The sequence below is a fragment of the Patella vulgata genome, chromosome 7, assembly GCF_932274485.2.
Source record: "Patella vulgata chromosome 7, xgPatVulg1.2, whole genome shotgun sequence".
Classification (NCBI taxonomy): domain Eukaryota; kingdom Metazoa; phylum Mollusca; class Gastropoda; family Patellidae; genus Patella; species Patella vulgata.
Window position 1 is genome coordinate 20,941,382 of NC_065885.2, and position 20,549 is coordinate 20,961,930.

General features: G+C 37.9%; 2 protein-coding genes across 2 annotated transcripts; both read right to left on the reverse strand.

Annotated features, from left to right (window-relative positions):
• Positions 1-1,318: 1,318 nt before the first annotated feature.
• LOC126827194 (regulating synaptic membrane exocytosis protein 2) lies at positions 1,319-8,895 on the reverse strand. The gene is made up of 6 exons (XM_050556431.2): positions 7,000-8,895; positions 6,598-6,719; positions 6,191-6,284; positions 5,106-5,231; positions 3,247-3,355; positions 1,319-1,486 (listed from the first exon to the last, which is right to left on the reverse strand). The coding sequence occupies exons 1-6, from the start codon at positions 8,681-8,683 to the stop codon at positions 1,453-1,455; spliced, it is 2,169 nt and encodes a 722-aa protein (XP_050412388.1). The 5' UTR covers positions 8,684-8,895; the 3' UTR covers positions 1,319-1,452.
• A 287-nt stretch (positions 8,896-9,182) lies between these two features.
• LOC126828052 (cell surface glycoprotein 1) lies at positions 9,183-15,889 on the reverse strand (the record flags this gene model as incomplete). The annotated part of the gene is made up of 2 exons (XM_050557633.2): positions 15,472-15,889; positions 9,183-11,542 (listed from the first exon to the last, which is right to left on the reverse strand). Coding segments are annotated over exons 1-2 (2,778 nt in total), but the record flags the coding sequence as incomplete, so codon positions are not given.
• Positions 15,890-20,549: the final 4,660 nt, after the last annotated feature.

Here is a 20,549-nt window from a genome sequence, read left to right on the forward strand (position 1 = left end):
TTGGAAGGAGACCGTGAATGGCTGGTGCGACTTTCTTGGCTTGCTAGACCTGACGAATGGCTGGCCTGACCTGACGAATGGCTGGCCTGACTCGATGAATGACTGGCCTGACCCGATGAATGACTGGTCTGACTTGTCGAATGACTGGCTTGGCTTGGAGAGTGACTTGCGCGACTTGGCGAGCGACTTGTTTGACTCGGGGAGTGGCGTGCGTGATTGGGGGAATGGGTTGAACGTTTGGGAGAGTGACCCTTGCGGCCTTGGTGGATACTGTGATGACTGGTAGGAGGGGACTGGACCCTTTGCGTAGACCGATGAGAAGGAGCTGTCTGAGGCGGAGTGTTTGAGGTATGAGCGGAGTGCGAGGAAGGGGTTGAGTGGGTTGTATGGGAGGTATGAGATGCTGACGATGTGCTGCTGCTGACCAGTTGACCTTGATGACCCTGATGACCTTGACCTTGAGAGGCGTGAGCCGAATGAGCCTGGGACGCCACCTGTAGTAGAAGATAATTATATAATAGAGCATGTCATCCATGTAAAGACGCCATTCATGAATAATAACAGCTGCAAGTTTAATCTGTAACATTTTCCTCAGAACTATTTTATTTTAATGACATTTCTATGCCGTCGTCAATTACAATGATTACATATATAGTATCAACGTCTTGTTTCGTGTCATTTACATATTCGCAAATCTGTAATCCACAATCGAACAATTACTGTTATTCATCATTACATAATCGACATATTTAAAGATAAATCAATCAATTGAATATTTTTTGTATTAGATAATTAATAAGAATGTGAAAAGTTAAACTACATGATGGTTAAATGGGAAGAAAAATGATCAGTACTACATAATGATAAACCTCGTCACTACTACCAGATATAAATGGCTACACCTATTTGATTTGGATCAAAAATAAAACTACCCATCTCACTGAATGTTATGTATTGATATTGTTTGTGGAATGATAATAATCTGTCTTCACTAGACATTTTACGTCTATAAATAAAGCTAGTTTTGTGATATAAACCAGTTTGTGTTTCAACTGTCGACACTGCAAGCCAATATGTACACTAAACAAAAGTTTAAGCGTACTGAGGTGTGTAACCTATCACTAAACGAAATAACAGATCAAATAATTTCAATACTTTTTTTTAGATCTAATCAAAGAGGTTAAGCAAAGTCAGACAATCTTAAACTAAAATTCCAAACATGCATACCATATGGTGAACTTGGAGAATTTACAAAAGGAAAAAAGGGGTCGTACCTTTTCATGAACTACACGTTGATGTTTATCAGATGGTGTGGATGTAGGGTCAGAGAGAGGGGTGCTGCAAGGGGAGGAAACGCTAGGCGTAGGAAAGTCGTGCTGAGAGGAAGCCGGGGAGTTCTCGGGAGAGACATCTTCTCTAATTTCCTCTAGTTGAGCTGCAAGTTGTTGAGGATCAACACCTTTGGGAGAAACACTCGACCGAGACTCTAAAACAGAATGGAAAAAAAACTATTGTTAGGAAAGTGGTCACGATGTTGGTCAAGTGTGATTTAACCTAAAGAACCCCGCCATTCGAAATATAGTTTCTTTAAAAAATATATTAAATTCTTTTAATTTAACTATAAAATGAAACATTCAACAGACATACCTTCTAAATCTATTTATTCGTGGTCCTATAAACCAAAACTAAATTCAATATTTAAAGAAATAAACAAATAAAAATACCTACTTTTATTTTATAAAATGTTCAATATCAAACACAAAAAATAATTTATCTTAACCTTACATGGGTGGTTAGAAACATAAATTTCAAGATAAATATTAGCGGAATTTTATAAATAGTTAAATGTCAGACACAAAGATCAGTTTATCTTAACCTTATATGGGTGGTTAGAAACATAAATATCAAGATAAATATTAGCGGAATTTTATAAATAGTTAAATGTCAGACACAAAGATCAGTTTATCTTAACCTTATATGGGTGGTTAGAAACATAAATATCAAAGTAAATATTAGCGGAATTGTATAAAATGATAAATACCAAACACAAAGAACAATTTATTTTAACCATTATGGGTGGTTAGAAACATAAATATCAAGATCAACATTAGCGGAATATTCGGCAACGAGAAGTACTACACAGATGTTAGAGCAAAAAAAGGTTTGATAGTTGATAAGACAGAAACATATATTCCTGGATCTAGGATATGATTGAACAAAGACTTGGTGTTTCCTACGTAAAACTATGTATTGTAAATTTATATCTGTACGCAATAAATAAAAACAAAGAACACAAGGAGGAAATGATTAGCCGGTCAGGGGACAGCAGGTACTGAAGGAATCAGAACTGAGTTAAACACAGACCCAGATCGTAGATCGTGTGGTGAAAAGACTGATGAAGCTACAAAGGTTTGTTTCAGATTAAAGGTTTGTTGAAAGAGGGAAAGGAAGGAACAGTCAATGTGGAGATCTTCAGGGCTTCTGATCCAGATTGGGTGCAAGTGGGAAAAAGTGTTCTTCGTCATTTTATGGTTATTACCCAAAATGCTATGATTTATTTGAGATAGATACATTAATGAGGAATTTTAAGTGAACTGAGAATTGTGTAATAGAATATGGAGTTTTTTCCGTAATCAGAAGCCCTTGACGTCAAGATGGTTAGTAAGAGCAATTAATGGAAAATAAGAATGGATATCAAACTTACTGTCCCCGAGTTCATCATCACTACATGGTAGATCTAGATTATCGTAGGATGAATGGCAGCTGTTGGAATGGCCGGTCGGACGTTTTGAGCTTGATGGGAAAGCTAACCTGTATAATAAAGACACGATTTAGGATAGTTGACAGGATCACGACTATGTTACCAATGCGATGCGTTACGATAGGACTGTCCACGATCTGCTACGTACAGACACCTTCGGATACGTTTAGATACAGTCAGCACGATTGTTACGACTGACCTCAATATATGATAAGACCAGATAGGATCACTACTATTACTCCGCGATTGAAACCACGATTTCAATCGTAGGACTAATCGTGATAATTGGAACCTACCATTACAGATATAATAATAATTTATCACTTGAATAATTTGTCTGTTCATGGACCTCTTTGAGCAACTCGACAACTCAATGGATCGGAGAGTCTAATCCTCGTCACGACAGATACTCTATTATGAAACATTATGTGACGTCTGAAAGATGTGTGATTGTAGTGTAATGGATAAAAAGGGAGACAACTCACGGTCTAACTACCATCTCTATTTCACCATTTGGCTGTGATATAATCTGTTGAACATCTTCGTAACTTTTACCAGATAACGTCACGCCATTCCATTCCAATACTTGATCACCTGAAATAAAAAAAGTAAATGATAGCCATGTTGAAACCAAATCACAACTAATATACATATTTGCATATCCCCAAGAAATATTATCAAGCATTATCATCTCATTAACCACTGCTACATCCGATAGAAATTCAGTCATCTTCTATGTACACTTATAGATCAATCCAAATAATTGATATACTTGCTGCTGTTTTACTTCTTACTGCTATTGACAATACATCTGAGATATAATTCAGTGCATAAAACCGGTTAACTATATTAGGTTAAAGGCTCTTAGACTAGGTCCCCGCTGTCGTGCGATGCATTACGATAGGATGGTTCCTATTGGGTCCACGTTCGGATAAGTTTCGATCCGATCAACACGATTACTACGACTGACCACAATATTATTATATGATCAGACCTGACACGATTACTTCATGATTATAACTACGATTTCAATCGTAGCGCGAATCGTGATATTGGGAACCTAGCATAAGCAATTCTGTGCGATTGGAGACAAACATCTTGATACACATGACTACAACAGAGAATAACATTACTACAACGCAGTAATAACATCGATCTCTACTTTCGTTTTATAGTTTTACATATCTTCCGTAGCTTTAAATTACACTACTAAGGATGTTTTATAAACGGCGTCGACAGCCGCGTTTAGCAGCTTACTCATTAAAAAAAGTGTAGATAAGAACTCTAACGCCTGTTACGATTTGGCTACGTTTTGGCTACGTTGAACTTATCGGTTTTAAAACGTTACGCGTTATTTATTGTGTTGTGAGCCTTTCCCTTTATCAGATAGTTATCCGCCCTTAAAAAATGAAGTCAGCTAAAGACGAAAAATGTTGTTTGCTACATTCCAACGTTAATTCGAAGACAACCGAATGTTTTCATCAACAGTACGGTAATTATAAACGCATATAGGTTCCAATGATCTTTACACAATAATTTAGCAAATGTAATTGGCATACATGGTTATAGATGGTGCTATCTTAATTAACGGTCTTCATCAGCCCAGTTGGGACAGAAAAAACCCATGTCATTTTATTTCATTTCTTAACTAGCCACCGCATGGTTTTTGTCTTTGTTCTTTACGGTCCATGTGCGGGTTGACAGAGAAAGTAGGACTGTCAAGTGTTTCAAGTTAGTTAGATTTCTTCTAGAATTTGGATCTAGGCAGCGCATCCAAACATTATTGATGCAAAAATGAACGGTTTGAAACATAAAAAGACTGATTTTCTTAGTTAAGAACTAAATTACTCATCATTCTGTATTTTCTGATATTATCTGCTGTTATTTGATATTAAAGAGAATTATACGTCATACAATTACTTATTGGCGAGCTATGTTTGTAAGAATAGAGAACGTAAAGTAACGCATTATATTATTGAATATTTACCTTGAACACAGAAACCACAACGTCAGTAACCTGTTTTGGCGATCATTTACAAACGGTTGAATATTGTTATGTCTTAAGGGAAACAGGCCTGGTACAATTACACTGGAAATGTGTAAGCTATTTCGAACAGCAATAGCTACCACATATTGTAAAAACACATAACGTGTCGTAGGTAAAACTTAAAAACACCAACGCCGTGGGTTTTCTCCGGGTCCTCTGGTTTCCTACCACTGCGAAAGATCAATACGCGCAAGCGAATTATTTAAATGAAATTGAACCATATGTTAGTTCCGAAATGACCTAATTTGTGTCGAGTGGAAGTTAAACCCATTTTTTCTCTCTTTTTTTTTAACTTACCAACTTCTAGTTCACCGTGTAGTTGATCAGCTACACCGCCAGAATAAATAGCTGTAACATAAGCACCTGTTTCTTTTGTACCTGGTATTTGTTTGCCACCTACTATCTTCATACCTAAACCATTACCTGCATAAAATACATAGGTACTTAAAATTATTATTATTACTATATCTGTATATCTGTCTAATATAGGATATAATGATTTGGCAGTGTGATATCAATATAGGTTTAAAATTGCCAGAATTAATCGATTTTAGACCAAAAAATGTTCTAAAGTTCTATATTTAAGTTTAATTGAAGCATGTTTAGACATTAAATTATCAATATTTAGAAACATACAATACTCTATCATTACAGAATCTCAGTTTTCAATTTTTTAAAGAATGAAAATATGATTGCATTTGCTTCTGCAATTTAAAACTGTTACACTGCCGTCTACTTTACAATGCCAATGTATTAAGACATACACCAGAGTAGAACAAAATAGTTTTGGGGGATTTTTAAATAGACATAGATTCCAATCAAAAGCTCATCTAACATGGTTGAATCGGTCGAGGTCAAGATGCATCGATTGTATAAAGAACGGCGTGATTGTTCCTTGGTGCTTGGAGTGATTGGCATTCAGATATTATTGATTTCTGTGCTAATCAATTTTTCAGACGTATATCGTAATAATTACATTAAGATAAAAAAAATTGTATATTGTTCATTTTTCTTATGTAGTACCTGAAAAGTATTTTCTTTATTAAGGGTCGTTTTATGGGCATAGATTGTTAAAGATCAACAGATAAATTGTCAACGGTTTTCGATTATAAAAAACACTGATTTGCAAAGGGGTAAGAATATGGACGTATACAATAATAGGTGTGATACGAAGAGTAAAACAAACATCGTCATCAATAATTGAATGCCGTGATGGATTGGTGCTAAAGGGTGTGTCAAGAAGAAAAGGACAACCATTGTCATACGTTATTGAATACAGTGATGAATTGGGGCCGGGTAAAAAAGTAGACACAACAAGTAAATGTAGAAGGTAGCAACATAAGAATGACAATATACATAATGATAAATTAAACTGCTTTTACCTGTCGTACCTGTAACGGACCTGTCTTTAGGGTCACGTGTTACTAGAATACGCTTAGTGGGAAATGGATATCGAATAGGATCTTTAGACGGAGTCTGAAAAATAATAAACAAGGTAATTTTAATCCCGAATTTATATGGCCCTATAGCAATCCTCATTTCAGACACATGGACTTCAAACTATGTTAAATTAAAGTAAATAATTCCACGAACTCGAGGCATCAAGCCCTGTTAGATACTAGCGAAATTTCGTGAACTAAAACCTGGCATAGTTATTCTTGGATAAAGATGTTGTATATTATATTTTACACATTTGCCATAATTTTCCGCCGTGGTCTAACCATCAAAGTCAGGAGTATGTTAAATGTTTATATCATTTATTATTTACATGTATATAATAATATAATACCTTTTTCTTCCTATCTAGTTGTTTTAGGATGGTTACTCCACCTTCTGTCATATGTTTCATGATTGGTTCATCAGCATCAACACTGTTATCACTCTCTACGCGATACATGGCGTTCATAAGATCTGAAAACAAAATGTTAAATATTAACTCCTAAAATTGATCGATAGTTTGATAGTTTCAGATGCTGGAGCACTCGTGTAGAAAATAACACCAGGGCTAAATGACACCAACAGTTTCATTGGGTAAGTGCTTTATACAAATGTAGAAGACAAGCTTGGTGGCTATGTGCACTCCTTCAATAGACACATTGAAATCTAACTTTTAAACCCTGTTCAAAAGCACATGCCTTTTATCTAACCATTTTTATGAAATTAAAGAGAGAGACATATTTCTAAAACGTACCTTCAACACCACCGTCCAAATTAAATTCTGCTGAAACAGGTCTACTTCCGCTTCCGATTTCTCTTATTATTTTACGAGATTTAGCCATGACGTCATCAAGTAATGGCATGGCAGGTGTATAGTCACTAGCTGGGCTTCCTTCAGATCCTGAATAAACACTAAAAGCGTCCCGGGTTGGTATATATTCGATATCACCCCTAGTGTGATACATATCTGGTAGGGTAACACTAGCGGACATGCGAGCATCCCGACTTGGGGTTGCGGATGGATAAGATGCTTCCATTCGCCTTGACATTCTCGGCGGTGATTCGGCTTCCATATCATTATAACCATCACTGTAATGCTGTTCATCAGAATAAATGCTGGCTTCGTCTGATTTGTATCTCCGAGATTCGTGCTTGTGTACGAGATACTCGGTCGAACTGTAAGCGTTTTGCCTGCTTCTCGATCTATCATCTCTCCTAGAATGAGGTATATCCATCTCATCGGGTTCATCATCTATCGGTCGTATGATTCCAGTTGGTATTGGTCTCTGTGGACCATAGGAACGGTATTGATTCTGGTAATCTCCCGAGCCGTATCTACCAGGAATATCATCATAGCTGTGGGCTAGAGCTTGGCGAGCTCTTGCTAGTTTCAACAGTTCATGTTTGAGTCGAGCAGTTTCTTCCAATTGACGTTTACGTTTATCAATCTCATACTGCAATTGGGCTTTCTTCTCCTCTTTCGCCTTCATCTCTTCGTCATCCGAATAATACGAAGGTGTTCTAGAGCCGGATCCAGAACCTGAACGATAACCGGCAGTTATCTGGGATTCGGATCGACTCACAGACAATTGATTTTGTGGCCCTTGCTGTTCCCGGTGATCAGGCTGTCCTCGATCAGTGGGAGTCCCTTTTCCTGTATAGAACATACGAGCATATGCCGATGGTTTGATTTTTTTGTACCGAACATTGGTAATTGGTTCCGAACGGGTACTATCACAGTCACTTAATCCTGATTGAGAACTATCATCAGTAGAATATTTAGATTGTCTTGCATCAGCGCTGTCTATTTTGGACTGAAAGTCGGATTCTATGTCCCGATCTTCCTTTATTGGAGAGAATTTAGCTATCATTGGATCCGAAGATTGGCGTTTATGTCTCTGGCGTCGAGGGGTGACTTGAGGCGAGGATCGTGAAGTTTGAGAACTACTAGATGGAGAAAGTCCTCCTCGCTTTCTAGAATCTGTTGGTGGAGGTTCGTATTGCTTTGGGGCTGGTGAGCGTTTCCCATTCCTTACCCTAGCAGCATGTCGTGCATCTAACTGGAGGGCGCCTATTTGCATCTGTAGCGCTCGAATCTCTTCTAATTCTTCAATCTTGCGCTTTCTATCTCTAGTCACTTTGCGTAGTTCTTCTTGCAATCGTTTCTTTAAGGATTTCATTGCTTCTGTTATGGGGATGTTGTAAATACTGATCAGGGAATCAATTATTGCATCCGTTTCGTCTTTAGGTCCAACTTTCTGACTAGATCCCACAGAACATGCTCGTAGTAGTCTTTGAGCTTCAGCGTGAGTCTTACTGCCTTTCATAGTCTGGGGAGAAACGTCAAAACTTTTAGCTTTTCCGACATCTGAGATGGGTTTTCGCTTTGATGCGCTATGTTTCGTGATTCTAGCAACCTCCATATCTTCCTCGTTCATCGAATCATCACTTTGAGAAATCGTAGAGGACTTTCTGTAACTGCCATTGGTAACTTTATTCTCAGTATGCTGTTGCTTCGATTGCTTTGTTCCTCGTATTTTAGCCTTTGGTTTTAACACTGGTTCTTCACCGACTGGTATTGGGGGTAATTTCCGGCGAATCTTTTTGGCTTCCTTCTTTTGTTCCCTTGAATGGTCACTCTGTGAATCGGATATCTGAAAAATGGTAAGTGAGAATAATGGTCATGTAATTCCCCCTCTCCCGAATCCTTAATGAAATCATTTTGAAATTAAGGTCCAAGGAACTAATCATTCATTATCTTTTAACGACGAAATCCGTCGGACAATATAATAGAAGTTAGAAAATGCTTTAGTTGACGGCAAAGTAAATGTAAACGATCAAAAAAGGAAAACAAAAGATCCAAACCTGACCATTGAAATATATTTTACAGATAAGTTGTACCTTTTCAAATTTCGAAATTTTATCCTTTATTTTCTGTGCATCTGATGGTATGGGTATTGGCTGTGACACTGGTTTGGTGCCAACGGGTTTAATTGGTGATTGTTTGGCAGTAGAGGTCGGGACAGGTTCATCTAAGCCCATCAAATCATCTCGAGAAGATTTATGGGATGCATCATCATCAAGGTCTGTACCTGTCGAGGATGGAGAGTGGGGCTTTGGTGGAGATGAATCTGAATCTGGAGGAGTAACGGGGGAAGGGAACATATACACATCCTGGTCAGGAGAGGAAGAAGGAGACACGGACGTGCTCTCTGAGAATTCCCTCTTGATAGGTTTTTGCTCAGGTGTAGGTGGCGAATCCAACACTTTATATTGTGGCGATACAGATTGTTCTTCGGATTCTATATGTTCGACTAAAATAGGATTTGGTCGTGCTTTCAAATATTTGGCTGTCTTTTTTTCAAACGAGTCTTGTTTTTGAAGCTGTCTGTCATCCGAAACAGTTTTCGGTTCATCACTAGTAGGTGGTTTTGATTCTTCCGTAGCCACGGTTTTCGGCACTGACATGGATGGCTTTGGTGCAGGAATCGGTGGTATCTTCTTAGGAGTAGACTCAACCCCTGGCTCGGGCAGTTTTCGTCTTGGTTTAGGCGGTGGTAGAGGCTTGAATTCAGCCACCCCTTTTCTAGCAATGTCTTCTAAGTCCTGACTTATTTTTCTTATTTCGATGCTGGTTATTGTCTCTAATACTGATTTATGATGAGCCGAGTCGCCAACTGTATCACCCTGAAAGACTGGTGACTTACTATAATGCGGAGTTGATTCAGTGGACAGAGTCTGGGCTAAACTGGCGCAATGCATCATTGCAAATTCATCCTTCGGTGGAGAGTCCTCTATGTGGTAGCTGGGGTCATTTCCATTCAGTTCATCGGACAGAGTACTCAGAGTCAAGCCGTTGTCACCAATTTTGCTCATATCTTCGAAATTTCCGTAACGTCGCAATGATCTGTATAAGTATTGGTCCGCTGGAGGCGGTACTGTAGCTAGTGGTGGTTGCACTTCGTCTGTGATTGGCTGCACCTCTTCCTCTTCTTCTTCATCCTGTTCCGCCATGGCCGCCTCCGCTCGCTCTATTTCTTCCTCTCTGGATTTCTGTCTTAAGAATTCCTCCCTTTGCTTCATCAACATATCTTCTTGTTCTGCTTCTTCAATAGATGGGGAGACATCTAGGATCGGGGACAGATCTATCACAGGGGACCAATCAGTAGTGGGAGGTCTCGCCTTTTGTCTCTTAGATCCTTGGTAGTCAATTGATTTAGTAGATGGATCAGCCAATTCTACATCTTCCATATCGCCGGAATTTGAAACATTATCATAATAGCCCGGCGATACTGGTGAGTTGGAATCAGGACTATCGTTGGATTCCGGTGAGCCATGTTCATTATTGTAACACGAAGCATTAACCTGTAAAGTAGTTGGTGACACGCTCATAGATGTCAGACTAGCTGTGCTGCTAGCAATGGTTGCCGCATAGGTAGCTAGATCCATAACCTGTACCTGGTCATGGATATCCTCCGCTATTTTAGCGGGTTGAAAGCAACTAAGATCTGATTTGAATTTATCACGAACGGGCATACTGAATGAAAATGGCTCTCCCGATGTTCCTATGATGGAATTGGGGATCTCTTCAGGCGACAACGGTGATGGTTTTTGTGCCATGTTAATTAAAGGGGCAGTAGTGTCTTTGCTCGGCCCTTGATCTCCGTAAAGTTCGTCTACTGATGGTTGTCTAGACGGTGGTGATAAATCACTGTAATTAAAGTGATGCCTTTTTTCTTTAGGAGACGTAGGTGACACGGAGCCAGACCGTTTCTTCCCAGGATAATGATCTTTTCTTTTTGGCGAGAATGGGGGACTCTCCAAACCTTCACGCCAGCTTGGACTTCGTGGAGGCGTGGGAGAATTTATTGCTTTACATTCGTGTATTTCTAGAGATGAAGTCATGAGATTGGCTTTTGGTTCTTCGGTTACGATTGGGGCGAGCTTAAGGTCTGGTTTTTTGGCAACGGGTGGGGGATGAGTGGGTTTCGATTTTGGTACTTGGTTCAAATTGGTCGTTACCTCTGCAGCTGATGCCGCAGCTGCTTCCAGGGATTCCTCTTCGTCTGAGGACGTTAGACTGTGTGACCTAGAGAGATTGAGGGACTTGGGTCGATATTTACGTCGAAAGGTTGAACCATCGGCGTCATCATTACTTACGGTACTTATGGACATATCGTCCCAGGCATCATCAGTACTTGCACCATCAGCACGGTACCGCTCGCCATAGATTTCCTCCATATCCAGATCAGACGCCAGATCGGAGAAATCATCAGAGTCACTTTTAGAGCCAGTACCTAAAATAAACAGACAGATAAACAATCTAACAAATCTTAACAAATAAATCTTTAGAAAGTTGTCTTCAAAAATTTAGTTTTTACTCTCATGAATTCATATCACCGGATACCCATATTGCACTTATCCGAAAAGACTTAAAGCGAAAACTTGTCCTAAGCTGTGTCTTAGAAATGTATTATCCAATCATTAAAATTTTATTATTAATAATTACAAAACTATTACATTTTTAAATAATTCAAGTAATAGCTCAGATAGCTTTGAATTAGGTTTTTTTTTTAAATCAGAATAAAATATTGATGTTTTAGTTTGGAATTTAAATTTAATATTTTAAATCGTCTATCTACTATAAAATAAAACGATGCATATATACATGCTGTAAATTTATATATATATATTGATCTATACATTGAATATAATATATATATATTATATATACAAATTTAGCGAATAATTATGTACGTATATAATTAGATAGTAATAAATATGCATAAGCTTGGCCATTTGGAAACTAAAGCGGTGCTTATTGTAGAATATTATTTCTCATTCTGCGTATCGCTATGAGTTTTAAGCAAATTGTCTCTCTGTTTTAATAACTGGAATGATATGTTCCGCTGTTCATAATAAAACCATATAGTGTGTTTAGATAACGGTATTTGCCATTTGAATATTCTTTCAAAATGTAATTTCTAGAAACCGTGACATTCTGAAGCTTTAAAACAAATTGATTCAGTAACGATATATCCTACCACATTTTTTTTACATCTATGAAATGATGTTAATTTAATAAAAGAATCAAAACTCTCTAGTAGGTTAGTAAGTGTGAAATGTTGTCCGTTGTTAATTGTGAACTTTTGTCTGTGTCATGAAATGATTGAAAAATGTGTGAACAGGGAGGTACAATGAAGGGAGTGGAAGCTTCTTCTAATTATACGTATGTCGTTCATACCTGCTATTTGGGTCTCTGAATGATATAGCATTAAAGCACTTCAAGAACATGAAAAATTTTTGGGTATTTTTAGAATCGCAATTGTAGATTAATATGATATAAATATTAATTAAATCACGTAGCAATTCCATTATCCCCCGCCTCCTAAATTTCTTTGTCAACTTTTGTCTTTAAAATCCATTATTCTAAAGACATATATGGATTCTCAAAAAAAAATAGTATTCGCCATTCAATGTTCAATTATCTTCTAGCGATGCAAAATATGTCATTTTATAATAACGATACACATTTTCTAGAATTGTTTTGAGCGTTCTTCGGAGATTGGTACACATGTCTTATACTCCCTTTACTTATACTCCCAGATGTAAATGTGTAAACAATGTTTAAAAAAGCTGATACAAACAATTGGAACATACAATGATATATGGAGAAAGCTGAAAGAAGAACAGAAAATGTGTGCATAAAAAATACATTGTACCTTTTCAAGCAGTGAACATGAACATTTAACATGAATTAAAGAAATAATATTCATGCAACTATCTGAACCAAGATGGAATACACAATGGATCTTTGTCGTAATCATTTGAAAAAGTATTGTTGCTACGACAATACTTAGTGGCGGACACCAAAGGCGGGGAACCATGACAAAAGATGTGAATCGGCCAAAACAAATCGGCCAAATCATTTTTGTGATTTTATTTTGATAGAGTTCTGGATGTAATATGTAAAGCCAAGTCAAGGCATGCAAAGATATTGAATTGGGACATATCACGATGATGCGTTTTACAGCGACATGTTGCATTTAATTTTTGTTTTATAAAAGATTGACGTAACTCCAAATCTGTCACTTCCTACCATAAACCCAGCAGATGGACGGCATCCGAAAAGGTTAGAGCAAATGCCAAAAACTAGTCGTTCTAAATCTGTCACTTCCTACCATAAACCCAGCAGATGGACGGCATCCGAAAAGGTTAGAGCAAATGCCAAAAACTAGTCGTTCTAAATGTCTGGAAGCCATTATAATGTAAAAGGAAATAATCGTTGGATATTTCGGACTTTATTTATATAAGGGAACGAATTCGTTCATTCATTATTAAAGATCAGCATATTCATTAAAACATCGAACAGTAGCTTTATGTAGTAACGTGATAATAAGACACAAATCTACTCATCAGTTTTCTCATGAATAAATCATAGTGTTAGGTTAACATGAATGCATATAAACCACTTAATGTTATTATCCTTGTCGCAACATAAACAACAAGATAAATGTAAGATAATAGCCGAAATGTACAGAATCTAAAATATAAATTATGACTTTGTTTCGTTCATTTTTCCTGCCGTTCTAATTGTGTTAAGACGGTTTTATAATACCGAACAGTCATAAATCATTTCCATATACGCTTTACCATACTTTATAATAATACACAGCATACCAATATCGATAATTTGATTTGTGTGATCTGTAATATGCCAGTTAAAACAAAAATTAAAACGAAACGGAATTAACATCTGATTTTAATCTGATTGAACAGATGCACTCCCATAAAAGGTAATTTGGGCGTTTAGCTTTGACAAGACATTAAAGCGCCCCTAAAGACAGAATTCAAAGAAAGCAATTTTCCCAAGGCGAACATTGAGCCATTTGGTTGCTCTTATTATTCACATTATGAAACACAAGAAATTAAATGTGTATTTCGAAAATACGCCATATATATTTTAATCAGTGATATGTCCCTTCAATAAAAAAGCGGAATATGATGTAAATTAGTTTGGCTGTAATGACATATTCACCACATTGGCCTATTACAGACATAAGAACGCCTTGTAAAAAGTGAAAAAAGAAATAAAAATGTTATGACTACATTGAATAAACAACAAATGGGATGAAATCATACACCGTGAAAAACATGACAGGTAAACACGGTCCTTTCTTTTATTTTTCCCCTACATTGTTCACCAATGAAGATGATACCCATCGTGCTACTTATACCATTTCCATGAAACTGGTAAACTATAAACATCTCGAAATCAACATTATATTACAGGTAGCCGTTTAGCGAGTTTCGCCTGTACCGTATACCGTGATGATATGAGTTCAAATTTGTGTCATCATATTTGTTACCGTGTATGATTTAGAATGAAGTACTAGTACTCAATTATGAGAGGATCAAAGTCTCATTCAGTTTATATGCACATTCAATTTTAGATGTGTTGGTGTAATGTACATTCAATTTTAGATGTGATAATGTACTAGAAAACCATAAGGATTTTAAGTGAAGAAAAAAAGGATATCACTTCGAAAATATGCACGTTAGCATTAATAACTTCACTTGACATGCTAACCAATGCCATATAAATCATTTACATGATCACGTAATTTGTTGCAATAACAGAGATATGGCATAGCTCATACATGTAAAAGATCTAATAAGTAACAGTAACAAGAAAACATGAGAAAGGGAGCACATTAATTCAATTCATATTTCAAATCTAACTGGATGAGACTTGAGCCTATTCTAAATGTCGACTTATGTTTGATATCAACCCAGAATAAACGTCGATAATTTTTTTTATCCTTGGCCGAACTAAATTTTCAATTTTTGGTCTAATAGTTCGACTAAATTAATTGCGTTGATCTTGTTTGGCGACCTCGGTAAAACCATTTAGCCGTGCTTGCCTTGTGTTTACCGAATAAACGCCTACTGTCTGCGGTGTAGAATCAATAACTATAAAATCGACATTACATAAATACGACTTTTAGAAGAGGCTTTAGTTAATGTCTTATGTTTAGACATGAAGTGTAACATGTTTATTAGTAGTAAATATCTGGACAATTCATTCAGAATGAGAAATAATATTCGATTTGTTGTCATAAATCTGATTTGTTTTAATTTAGAAAAGGATATGTGAGTTGGATAATGTTAGTGGTCGACTATTTCTACTATTAACGGATTTATAACCACCAAAAGCTAAATTTACCTTTCAAGCGTGATGGGGGTGTTTCAATAGAATTGGATTTCTGGAGCCTATCCGTCTTTTTATTCTTGTTATCTCCCTTCCCTTTCTTCTCAATTTTATTTCCGTGTGCATCCACAGCTTCCAATCTTTGATGAACAATTGGACCTGGAAATAACTTGGGTTTTCCATTCGGGAATCCACGTGTGGTTTTCGGTGGAGGAACAGGGGGTTCTTTAGATGGCCCAGACGACGACTCTGTCGGCTTTTGTTTATCAGTTCCCGCACTGCTATCTTTAACAACGTCCGCGGACTTTTTGGCTTTACTTAAATCTTTTTCTGCACTCTTGTCTTCCACAGATGACGATCTTGGAATACGCTTAGGCGGGGGAATAGGTTTAGGCGCGACCTGGGGTTTTATCTTATGTCCTGATTTGTCCATAGGAATTGGTTTGGGTAATGGCATATTTTCAGTACGTTCTTGGTGTCTTTTCAAATTTTGTTCTGTCATTTCACAAACATTGCTTTCGATATCTAATCCATGTTTAGGATTCACATTAGGTTTATGTTTTACGCCAAAATCGGTCTGAGGTCCTGTTGACGACACTGAACTTTGACTTTTGTCCTGGGATACCGAGGGTCCTGGTTTTTGTTTATGCTTCGGACTTACACTAGTGTTTTGAGTCGTGTCAGTGGGCAACACAGATGTGGGAGGTTTAGTCGTTTTGGGGATATCTTGAGTAGAAGGATGGTGTGACAAATCCTTTTTACGTTTTTCAGATTCCCGTTTTGGCTGATCAGATGCCTTTGATGGATGTTGAGCCGGTGGTTCATGCTTTAAAGACTGGTGTTGTATAAAACCTCGCTGAGCAATATTTTGTTTAATTTCCTCAGGTTTCACACCCCGCTGTTTGGATATTTCGAATTCGGACTGTTGAATTTCCCTCTTACTAGGTTCCTGTCTTAGTGGTTCGCCCTTTGTGTGTTCCTTCCGAGATTCGCTTTTCGCTTGATCCTTTTGCGGTTCGACTTTTGCTTGCTCCCTACATGCAGAGCTTATCGTGATATTTTGGTCCTGTTTTGACACCTCTGACGACATAACACCAAATGCACCAGCTCGTATTTCGGATTTCCCTCGTGGTGAGGTTGCAGAATCCATAGATGCGTTTGGAGAGGGACCTCGTGGAGATGGTGTCAATTTCGGGGAAGAGCCTCCTTTGAAAATATCCTGTATAGATGCTGCGCGTGGCGAGGAATCGGGTAATAATGAGTCTGGTAACACAAGTTCTCCTGGAGAAGAGTCATATCTCCGCGTCACTGGCAGTGTCAGTTCTTGTTGTGGCGGATCAAACATGTTTGTATTTTGGTTCACTGATTCAGGTAAAGAAGTCTCAAGTTTGGCCGATTCCTGTTTTAGTTGATCGCGCGGAGATGAATTGTATTTGCGTGTGTCTTGCTTCTCAAGTTTACCCGGTTCCTGTTTTAGTTGACCGCGCGTGTCTTGCTGTGTTGGATCAATTATACGCACGTCTTTTGAATGTTCACTAGATAAAGACGCCCGCTTTGATGTTTCATGCTGAACCGGGTCACGCGAGGAAGATTCTTTCTTTGATGGGCCACCTTTAGTTGGAGCATAGGGTCGTTCGACCTGTTTTGTAGATTGTTCGAGCATGGAAGGATCACTTTTCCGTGCTTCTGTTTGTAGTGGATTATACACAGAAGTGTCGTATTTGCTGTGGTCATGTTTAGTTGCTTCCCTTTGTGAAGGTTCGCGTGATGGAGTGTGATGTGTCCGCATGTCACGCTGGTTTGCCCCGCTTTCATATTTGTCGAGCTCTTTTTTAGGTAGTTCACGCTGAGACGTATCATGTTGACGTACATCCGGTTGAGCCACCCCCTTTTGAGAGCCCTGTTTTGATTGCTCGCGAGGCGATGAGCTATGTTTTTGAATGTCTTTTTCCGAAATTTCCTTCTTCGAAGAAGAATCGTACTTCCCCGTGGCCGGCTTTGGCGTCACCATTTGCCAAGAATCAGATTTACGTGACTCTTGTATTGATTGACCTTTTGGGGAAGATTCATGTTTACGTGTCTCCTTTTGTGAAGAATCGTATTTGAGCGTATCTTGATGTTTTGTGTCCTTTTGTGGAGACTCATATTTGCGTGTTTCTTGTTTTGGGCTGACTTGAGGTAAGTTTGTACTGGTACCAGGTACTATTTCTGGTGTTAAACTACGGGAAGTTCTTGGAACTGGTTCTGGCAATTGAGCTGCAGTTGGCCGAAGTGGAGAACGATCTCGTATTAATGGTTGCTGTAGCAGCTGTAACAAATAAAAAAAACAATTCAGTAAATACTAACAGTGACTATTGTGGTGGCAATTGTCTGGAGGCTTGCTCAAGCGAGTAGCTATTCTGAAATTCAAGTCGAAATTACTACTCAATCTGGCTCTCCTCTCAGTGTTACTAAAAGCAAAATACAGTAATGGATTAAAGTAGAATTTCATAGGATGATGTTTCTAAAAAAGACGACAGAGCGGAAATGTTCATTAACAAACTTCCAGCTCTATCGTGTATCGTCTGATTGGGATAATAAACAAAAATATGCTATCAAGTACCACACATGTCCTTATCAATCAAAGAGCTATAGTCTTTTTAAATATGAATACAACACATGAGAATAATGACTTAAGCAGAGTGGGAAGAAACCGATTTGCCGACACGTGCAACAATGATATTCATTATAATCAACAGTGCACCAATCAGACTACATAGCTACCTAAGCCATCTGGATCATCGACCGCTCAGTAACTTGCTCACAAACTAGGAACCCACGATTCTAGCCCGGTGTCCCCTCGTCAGTGGTGCAAAGAACGCCAAGAAAATAATTTAATAGTTCGGATGGTACAACAACCGAGGTCCATTGTATACCATTGGCAGAACGTTAAAGAACCTCCGGTCCGGACAATATTTCCGGCATAGAACACCACATAGCGTAACGCCGTCTGCATTATCACAGTTGGTGCAGAATGTAGATTTTCATAAAATATAATTGCACATTAATAGAACCCATACCCTGGTCACTGTTGCTATCGTTAAGAGTTATAATTCGTAAATGTCAAATTTACATAATGATTAATTATCAATGTTAACACACAGAACTTCAAATACGTTTCTTCTTGCCACAATAACGAACTATTACCTCTTTCTCCTTTACTGATATGTAAACAATTATATTGAAAATCTTTTCAAGTCTCATCATATCCTAGGAATATGGCAAATTAGTTACAGCGCAAACAATCATTCAGCATTTGTGTTTCTAAAAGTAATAATTGCGATGAATAAGATATAAAAGAACGTATGACCTCCCTGATGTGGATGAAATTGAACGTCCTAATTCAATTATATAGTTTGTTTGTTTGCGTGGTAAGCTGTTCTAAAGAACAACTGCAAATTATTAAAGATATTGTTTTTGCTGACAGAAGGCCAGGATGGATTATTGACCGTAATAAATTGGTTACATCGAAGTACAATCTGTTTAGTGTCAAGATGCTTATTAGTTTATTCATCTTACCGGATTTGGAGGTAAAACCAGTTCCTTCTCTAGTGGTAAATCTGTTTCTGGATGCGAACCATGATACCATAATCCACTGCTCATTAACAGCTTCCGGCGTCTTTCACAGACTTGACACACCCACTCCTGTGCCTGAAGATATAGTTACAAACCACACTTTAAATTTAATGGTCGATCGAATGCCCTAGGCATGGCTCAACAAACGAGTATCAATGGCCATCGTCAATGGGGAGGAACTAAGAACGTGGGGAGGGGGAGTCCCATGTTGTATGTCATGACTTTTACTGATATTTGTGTATCGGGAGAGGGCGGGGGTAGAGGCTGGGATGGGGGGAATAATGGGACCATAGTGACAGAATGGGGGCCGAGAACATAATGACGGCGAAAAGGTTAGGCCAATAATAGTATAGAAACATCTACCGGGCGATCAGTGAAAGGAGTTTTCACGCATGTAACATCTGTATCCATAATGTAGCTCCAGCGAGTTTGATCATGGAATATTCCGTAGATTCTTATTCTGTTCTGTGGGCTAATATCATTATCACCAGTTGATTCGTTGTTGATATGATAAGAACAAAAATCAAATTAAAACAAATGCATAGGTTTAATGAATCTACTCAGATCCAAATGAATACGTACGTTGTTTATAAAGTTTCTCATTATATTATAATGAGATAAAAGATACGACTCTTTTAAAAAAAATAGCCTACAGCTAACACGCGACAAAATTCCATATTGTAAATGGATGAACATCGTAATACGTAATATGTAATTTCTCTGTAATGATGATATTTCAAAATACGATATGGATGAAATTCTCGGCGAACTAATTGCTAGAAAGAATCAGTCAAAACAGACATGGGTCAGCGTAAAAGTGAAATGTGGGGTAACAATCTGATTTACTACTAATATATCTGGCTTTACACTCGTGTGTTTATAATGAAAACTGCCCAATAGTCACTTTAGCTGCATAAATGTACTACTGTATTTTTTGGAGCAAAGAATACGACGCTGCTTGTAATTTCTTTAGGGATATTGTCGTGTTTTATGTAAAATGTCTTAGTCTGATGAATTTCATTGTCAGAGGACAGAGGGGTGGGACAGCTGTCTTATTAACAATGATTTTTATTAATTACATTTCTATATCTATCTTATACTAGTGATAAATTCGGCAATATGAAATTCACGTCAACAGTTCGTGTGGTATGGTACATTGCGTGAGCTAATTAGGTCAAAGAATAAGACCTTTTTGTTTCTGATTTTATATTCCCTTTGTTTATTTCCAACAAGGCATACCCTTTTTCATCTGCAGTTTTATAATATACATTAACCTGGTTCAAACGTGGCTGTGATCTAACCTAGTCCATGCATACATACCAAGAGATCGGTACATTCTGGTCGTCGGTCAAGTGATGTAACCGCGCCTTAAGGGAACTGGAACCTGATTACTTTGTCTTGGGTGCGAGATTTGTTAACCCCTGTTTCCACTTGTCAAGGTGGGAGCGAATATTGGCGGACAAATACAGAGACTGTTC